The sequence below is a fragment of the Gossypium arboreum genome, chromosome 11, assembly GCF_025698485.1.
Source record: "Gossypium arboreum isolate Shixiya-1 chromosome 11, ASM2569848v2, whole genome shotgun sequence".
NCBI classification, from domain to species: domain Eukaryota; kingdom Viridiplantae; phylum Streptophyta; class Magnoliopsida; order Malvales; family Malvaceae; genus Gossypium; species Gossypium arboreum.
This window is the reverse complement of record NC_069080.1, coordinates 127,289,039-127,298,172: the sequence shown is the minus strand read 5'-3', so window position 1 is coordinate 127,298,172 and position 9,134 is coordinate 127,289,039. Positions and strand designations below refer to the sequence as shown.

The window sequence follows — 9,134 nt, the reverse complement described above, 5'->3', positions numbered from 1 at the left end:
GTGTTCATCATGTATATATTCAAAATTTTAAGTTAATTAGATATATTTGGAAGATTATATCTCATTTCTTGTAAAATAAAAATATCAAAAATGAACACTTTAAATGAAATAAAAATTATAAATAATACCGTAAATTAAAAAGTTTTAAAGAAAGAATTAATAGGATAAGGCCAATGAAGTAATTTACCACAATTAATGCATCTTCCCAGTCTGCTCATTATAGAATTGAAAATTTTTGCATCCATTTTGTTGCCGCCCTTCATCCATCTCCTCATAGATATTACGTTTTCGCTTTATAAGGAACTGTTAGCTATTGATCCATCATCAGCAGTGTCTTGCTGGATATCTTCAAAATTTGCACAACACTGACTACTATGCAGCTCTTGTATTTGTTCCATCTCTTCCAAATCGCTCTCATATTCCATCTCTTCCAAATCGCTCTCATATTCCATTTCTTCCAAATCGCTCTCATACACTATTCTAACACCGCATTTCTTCACCCAAACACTACGTTTATGTCCGAAAGATAGCCAAAGTTGATAGTATTCATGATCGAAGCAATCTGTTGCCCATAAATTCTTGGTTTCATCATGTTCACCACATTTGTCTTCCAAGGAAATTGGAAACAAAATGTCACGCGAAAAATAACGAATTAAAATGTGCTCTTTCATTACAGGCTGCTCAAAATGCTCATTTACAATCCAGCCACACCAATTGACTTTTCGAATATTTCTACCCTGGAACATATATTCAGTCCAATTGGCATATCTAGAATATCTATCAAGGATAACAGCTTGACACATGAGTCCCTCATCCTCTGAAGCATCATAACTGACAAAAATGCAGCACAAAGCAACTCCCATCCATTGATTATCACTCAGAACTTCCAGAGGCAAATCTATCATAATCGTAGAGCCACCTATTTGTTGACTAAACCATTCTGGGATTTCACTTCCAGGTATAATAACATTAAACATTTTTCTTGAATTTCCAAATACCTGCAAAATAAATCTCTGATTGTTTGGTAACTAACACCATGAATAATTATGAGACTGAAAGAAACAAAGAAATTAACGAACCTTAAGATGTTCTTTCAACAGTGTTAATGCATTGATGTTCTCAGCCAATTTGTAGCAGTTAATACCTAAAATCTGTCTCATATCCATTGAATTGCAAACTTTTGATGGATTTGCAACTATTTCCAGAGAAGTACAACCATTTATTGTTACACTTTGTATACTTGTTGGAAGCTCAGGCAACGATTTAAGCGCCCTGCAACCTGACAATTCAAGAGTTTCAAGCTTAGAAAGACGAATAAGAGACGACGGTATGCTGATGAAATTGTTACCACTAAGGTCAAGTCTCTCCAAAGAGGATAGGTGAGAAATATCACAAGGAATATCTCCTTCACAAAGATTGCAGTCCCTTAAATTCAGCTTTGTTAATGAACTCAAACCTAACAACGGAGGCACCATAGGAGCCATGGAATTTGTCCTTCCTCTTTGGATTACCTTTAACAGAGAAGGCAGATATTTTTGTAACTTGGAAGAAGGTCCCTTGCTCCCATTAAAAGATAGAACTTTATAACAACCAGAAAGATTAAGAATTTTTAAACTTCTGCACCCACCTATGCTGCTTGGGAGACTCACAAGGTTCCTACAACCTTTCAAATTTAACAAAACAAGACTGCTCAGATTTCCAATTGAAAAAGGTAGCTCTTTAATGCATGTCCCATCTAAATAAAGCTCTAGCAAACATTCCATTTTGCCATCAATCTCTGAAAAGCTTTCAAGATTTGAGCAACCTGAAAGAATTAACTTTTCAAGAGATTCCATTCCAATTTTGGTTGGAAAACTCCTAAGACTTTTGCAGCCTCTTACATTCAAAACCTTAAGCCTCTTGAGAACTCCAACGGATGGATGAACATTTGCTAATCTAGTACAACCTTCCAAAACCAAAATTTCAAGATTTGGAGTAGTTGCGAAGTTTGGTGTCTTCATCAGGTTTTCGGACCCTTTGAGGTTGAGCACTTTCAACTTATATAAAAGCTGTTGAAAATAATAATAAATTAGAGATAAAAGAGAATAACATAGGAAAGCTCATTTTCTTGTTATTCTTTAATGTTAATAAAAATTTAATCTTTCTTCTCAAAATAAGATAGAAAACAATGACCAAATGAGTTAATTCTTACTATGTTTTCCTTCCATAGTTGTTCAATGTTGCTATAAGATAGGAGAAGTATAACAAGGTTTTCTGGTTGGAAATTTGAAGGCAATGATCTTAAAGGACATCCCATCCAATCTAAAAGCCTTAACTCATTAGAAAGATATGTTAGATCACAACAATTTGATTGACAAAGGATTATGAGCAGTCTTAATCTTTTCATCTTCAAGAAGGCATCCGCGCTCAAAGTGAGAGTCTTGTTCATTTCCCTAAGTAGGACAAGAATATGATTATAGATATATAGACCATTAGTATCTAAAAGTTATGTTGCTTCATCACTTTTTTTTTGAAATGCCCATGACTAACACTTATATCTGATGCATATTCAGACATAGATATGAAGATATGATATTCCAAAGAATCTCAAAAACAATGAAAATGTAAAAGAAAAAAAATTGAATAGTACCAAACACACATATATAACACCTATATCCAAATTTGAACAACATATATAGCTTGAAAGAATTGGAGTTGATATTCACAAACTCACATTGCTAGTAGAGGCGAATCTAAGGGGCTGGCAGGACCCCTGCTCCCCCTAAAATAGAAAATTACTATTTAAGCCTTTTAAAAATTTTTAAAATATTAAATTAGGAAAGATAAAATTACACTTTGCCCTTCTAAAATTATAAAAATTTGATTTAATCCTTTAAGAATTATAAAGATATTGACTATAAAAAATTAAAATTTCATTCGCCACTCCTCAATAATTGTTCTGGCTTCGCCCTTACTGCTAGAAACCATGATATACACACAAGTGTTTGGCTAAAGAGAAAATGTAATAAAATAGATACAACCAAATGCATACATGTATGCATACATACCACTCTTTTTCCTTTTTATTTTTTTCTAAATACCAAGTATTGAAGATTTTGTTATTTTTTAAAAAAATAACAACAACATCAACATTATACATATATATATATATATATATATATATATTTTCGCATCTTTTATTGTCGATGATTATGCCTTCAATCATTTTTGTAGCCTAAAAATAAAAAAAATAAAACATAAGACAAAAACTCATGAATTTTATATTTATAATTATCAATGCATGTTTAGCATTATTATTATTAGTTAAAATTAATAAATAAAATTAACTAAATAAAATATTTTTCAACAAAAGTAATTCAATGAAATAAAATTATTTTTATACCTATGGTGGAGGTTCTTTTTAAAAATATTTATAATAAAAAATTTAAATGAGAAATTTTAGAATATACAAGACAAATGTACTCATTTTACTTCATGAATATTTAAAATAAACACTTTATTATTTTTTAAAAATAAACACTTAATAAATATAATAGGTTATTTATGTTTTTGGTACAAAAGGTCATAGTTTTTGGGTTGAATCTCAAATTTAATAAAGTTGCATCTTAATACTGACTGTTTGAATCAATTAAGCTAAAGTTAGAATATATATAATTTTTATGGAATGACTCACCGTGTTTTTTGTTAGCACATGATAAACATCTCTTTCTGCCCACAATCTGCAACGTTTTCCAGGTTCATCAACAGATTTTTCCCTAACAATTTTTCTTCCCATTTCTTGTAGCAAGTCATGCATCCACAATTTGTTGTCTTTATTAACTCTTAGTAGAGATTTCTTAATGAGAACATCAATTCCAATATCCGGAAAAAACTCACAACCATCTAATACTTTTATTACAAAATCTTTCTCCTCCCCATTAAAGAAGCAAGCTATATCTAGAAATATGTTTTGCTCAGTTTGGTCCAATCCATCAAAGCTTATTTGAAGTCTCTCAATAATTTCTTTGTTGGAATCTCTTTCAAGTCTTTCTATTGCACTTCTCCATTGTGCTGCATCTCTATCACACAAAAGGAACCCAAAACATCAAGAGCTAAGGGAAGACCTCCGGCATATTTTAAAACTTGTTTAGAAAGCTCACTAAAATCATTTTCTAGCCTTGTCTCACTATTAAAAGCTTTCAAATTGAATAGTTGAAGTGCATCATTGGCATTCAATGTTGTAGGCTTATACACATCATCAACTCGGTAAGATCGGAGCAAATGTTCGTCTCTTGTTGTTACAATAATTCTGCTCCCTAAACCGAACCAATCACGCCTTCCAACCAAGCATTTTAGATGTTGTAGGTTATCAACATCATCAAGAACAACAAGAATCTTTTTATTAGATAACCTGTGGTTAATTAAGGCAATTCCTTCATGAATATTGAAGAAATTAAAGTATTCCTCAGACAAGATTTGAGAAAGAAGTTGTTTCTGTAACGAAACAAGTCCACATTTATTTGAAACTTCTCGAACATCAGCAAGAAAACTTTTACCTTCAAAATGAGGTGACATTTGAGTGTAAGCAACTCTTGCAAGAGTTGTTTTACCGATGCCACCCATTTCACAAATTCCGATAATGCGGACATCATCTTCACCAATTTCTATTTTCGCATACAACTCCTCCAAGCGTGAAGTAATTCCAACTAATTCATCATGTAAAATTGGATATGTTTCACATAATTTTGTAGATATCTTTTTAACAATGTCTCCAATAAATTCGATTTCATGCCTATAAACACAAACAAAAAAAGAATTTGGTCTCCAAACAAGAAATCAACAGCTAATGGACATGGATATAACATTCTAAAATAGAGAAGAACATCATGTAAGCATTAAAAAAAGAAAAGAGAGAAGATATAAAGGAATCACCTGTGATTTAAATGCCATCCCTTAATGTTTGCGACTTGAGTTAAAGCATTTCGCCACCTTTGGACCTTATCTTCATCATATCTCTTTTCATGTTCCGCAAAGGCTTCTTCAACTTTTCCTTTCTGTTGTCTTAAATCAGATGGGTCCACGCCATAGAAAACTGGAAACACTTTATAACCCTTGTCCTTTTTCTGCTTAACAATCTCAGTAAGTTCGTCCAAGCACCAACCCGAGGAAGCGTAAGACTCTGAAAATACGATTACGGAGCACCATGATTGCTGAATGGCTTTAAACAGCCCTGGCGCGATCTCTTCGCCGGCCTCCAGCTTTGGGTCATCCCTGAAGGTGACAATCCCAGTCCTTTTTAGAGCATCATAGAGATGATCGGTGAAGTTTTTGCGGGTATCTTCACCTCTAAAACTTAAGAAAACATCATATTTCTTTCTAGAAATGGAGGATGAAGTTGAAGGTAACGACAACATGATGAGAAGAAAAAGATATCTGACACTTGTGATCAAAATCAGAAAACAGATGTCAGATATCAGAAACAAACTAGAAAGAGTCTTTTAAATATAGGAGCATGAAGAAAGAGAAGAATAGATCAAATTTGCAAGGAAAAGTAAACAGAGGTTTGTAGGCAATTTCTGTGTAGATATCGAAGCATGTAGTGGTAGAAATCGGGTCACATATCAGAAAAGGAAGAATCCATGGAGGTAGTTTAATTATGGACGAGATATTATTATAAGTTTTTTAACGAGTGTTCTTATAATATATATATATATATATATTATTAGAGTATGATAGCTGTTGTGGACGTTAAGGTAGTTTAGGCTGTTAACAGTTAGTTAAGTTGAGAGGGTTTGTATTATAAATACTATGCTTTGTATTCTGAAAATACATTCTCATTCAATCTTGATTAATAAGATTGATTTCTTGGTTCAATTCATAGCTCTCAACATATATATATCATTGATTACTTCCTAATCCTAAAGGTAAACATTTGAGGTTATTCAAAAATATAAAAGTTTTACATAATATTAAGAATAGACTAAAACCAGTAGCCGGCCATCCCCAAATTATTAATTTGTATACAAAATAGTAAACTATAAACACATACACTTCCAAGAAGTAAAAAGTAAAGGACAAGACGTTATCCTACTTTCACTAACAACCTCGAAGTTCCATCAAATGAAAAATTAAGGAAAAGAACGATGAATTTGTGGAGAGAAAGTAAAAATTTTGGGAGAAATTAATTTGGGGAGTAAATTTTGGGGAGAAAATATTAAAAATAAAATTGTGGAGAAAATGAGTTTGAGGTAGAGGAGGGGTTGGGAGGAGAGAGGAGTAAAAGTTTTGGGGACGGTGTGAGGGAGTAAAAATTTTGGGGGGAAAAAATAGAAGAGTAAAATTCTGGGGGTAAAATATTCAAAAAAAAAATTGAGGTAAATGGGTTTGGGTAGAGGAAGGGGGTTGGGATGGGGGAGTAAAAATTTTGGAGGAAAATGATAGGAAGTAAAAGTTTTGAGGGAAAAGTAAAAATGTTTAAGAGTTTAGGGTAAAAATGTAAAATATTATAGTTTAGTATTTGATTTATTCGAATTATTCGAGTTATTTGAATTCGAAAACTCAACTCGAAATTAGAAAAAAATGTTCTAGTTGACTCGAATAATTCAATTAACTCGAATCAACTCGAATGATATATATAGATGTGAACCTATTAAAATTTGTAGGGTAAACTACACAAATAGACACTTAACTATAAAAATTTTTCATTTTAGGCACCCAAAATAAAATGTTTGCAATCTAAGGATCCACATTTAGTAGTTCGATCATTCTGTTACATTCGTTAAAATTACAAATAACAAGTTGATGTGGCGTTAAAAAATCGGTATCATCACATATTTAGCCCTCAATTTTTATATATTATATCGATTTATCCATAATTTTAAAAATTAACCCTCAAAAGTTACAAATACTCTCAATTTTATCCTAATTCTAAAAATTCAAAGAATTGTATAAAAATATAGAATTTTGAGAATTGTATAATATTAATATCTTTCTATAAAATATAGAATGAATCACTAATATTTTGAGAATTGAACAGTCAAAAACAGATTCCTCACTACTAACATGTAAATTGTTTATAAGTTTAAATCGATTTTATATTAGAATATTACTTCTTTTGAATCAATTGTTATGCTTAAATATTGTTTCTTTTGAATAGATTGTTACGTAACACATCTAATTTTGCTTGGCCCTAATATTAACATCGTAATTCCGCCATTGTTACACAATTCTTTGGATGGATATAAGCTTTAGGCTCGACATTCTCATCCCTTGAAGCATCATCATTCACAAAATGCAGCAGAAAGCAACTCCCATCCATTGGCTATCATTCCGAATATTGAGAGGCAGTGGTAAGTTGACTAAAGAGTCAACTCTCAGGTGGTTGAACCATTCAAGGATTTCACCTCCAGGTATAAAAATATCAAATACTTATCTTGAATTTGCAGATACCTGCAAAATAAGACACCTACCGTCCGATAACTAAAACCATAAATTCTTAAGTATGAGATTTTGCAAGTGGAAAAGAGATAAAATTATTCGACCTTCAGATGTTATTTCGACAAAGTTAAAGAATTGGTGTTCTCAGCCAGTCTATAGCAGTTAACAGCAAAAATACAAGTTGTATCCATCGAATTGCAAACTTTTGATGGATTTGCAACTATTTCCAGAGATGCACAGCCATTTATGTTCACCATTTCTAGACTTGTTAAAAGGTCAGGCAATGATTTAAGCTCCTTGCATTTTGACAATCCAAGAAAAGAAAGCTTGGAAAAATCGATTAAGAGACAAAGGTATGGTGATGAGATTGTTACGACCAAGATCAAGATGTGCCGAAGAGGATAGAGAAGAAATATCTGTAGGAATATCTCCTTCACAAAGATTGCAACTCCTTAGATTCAAATTTGTTAATGCAGTTGTTGAAAGTTGACCCACCATGCAGCAGTGGCGGACAAGTTAAAAGTGCACGCCAAAAAATGCAACTGGCGGACAGTCCTAAGGGCAAGTTTTTTAAAAGGGGATAGACAAGAAATATCTCTAGGAATATCTCCTCATAAAAGATTGCAGTCCCTTCAACTTAGACTTGCTAATGAACTCAAACCAAAAAACGAAGGCAACATCAAAGCCATAGAATTTGTCCTTCCTCTTTGGCTTACCTTGAAAATGGAACACAGATGTTGTTGTAACTTAGATGAAGGTCCCTTGCTCCCATTAAAAGACAAAACTTCAAGATTTTTAAATTGAAAAAAGAAGGGTGGTGGTTTCGATATGGTTGTTCAACTTAAGTCAAGCTCCTCTAAGAATTCTACTTAGAATTTGTCCCTATGCTCCCTGGGAGACTCGCGAGGGTACTGCAATCTTTCAGATTTAACAAAACAAGTTTCTCGAGGTTTCGAATTGAAGAAGGAAGTTCTTGAATGCCTGTCTCATCTAAATAGTGCTCCAACAAACCTTCCATTTTGCTATTAATCTCTGGAAACTTTAGCAGTTTAGGCAGCCTGACAAAATGAATGTTTCAACAGATTCCATTCTAATTTTGATTGGAAGAGTCCCAAGGCTTTTGCAGCCCCTTGAATTCAAGACTTTTAGCCTCTCAAGCTCTCCAATGGATGGATGAACATCTACAACTTTAAATATTGTACATGAATAACATAGTTTTATCGTTTAGATCTTAAATTTCAAAATTCAAAAATACGACGATTAAAATTGAATAATTTAAAATGTAAAAGACCACAATTGACCAAATTATAGTATAGGATTATATCCACAACCTACACAAAATATAAGAACTAATAGAAAATTTTGACCAAATGATATATATACACATGAACCTATTAATATTTGTAGGGTAAACTACAAAGATAGTCACCCAACTATAATTTTTTTATTTTAAGCACCCAAAATAAAAAAAATTATAATTTAAGCACTCACGTTATATACTTCGATCATTTTGGTCACTCCAAATAAAAGCACAAATGGGGAGCTGAAGTTAAAAAATCGATATAGTAATAAATTTAGCTCTCAACGTTTACATATTATATTAATTTAGTCGTAATTTTAAAAAATTAACCTCAAAATTTACAAATACCCTCAATTTGATCCTAATTCTAGGAATTCAAAGAAATATAAAGAAATACATAAATATTTTCAAAAAATAT

At 32.1% G+C, this 9,134-nt stretch overlaps 1 protein-coding gene across 1 annotated transcript; it reads right to left on the bottom strand.

The window, feature by feature from the left end:
- Positions 1-293: 293 nt before the first annotated feature.
- LOC108472351 (TMV resistance protein N-like) lies at positions 294-5,614 on the bottom strand. The gene is made up of 5 exons (XM_053021392.1): positions 4,912-5,614; positions 4,077-4,771; positions 3,674-3,936; positions 1,080-2,048; positions 294-998 (listed from the first exon to the last, which is right to left on the bottom strand). Exons 1-5 carry the CDS (start codon positions 5,391-5,393, stop codon positions 294-296), a joined length of 3,114 nt encoding a protein of 1,037 aa, XP_052877352.1. The 5' UTR covers positions 5,394-5,614.
- Between the last annotated feature and the right edge of the window lie 3,520 nt (positions 5,615-9,134).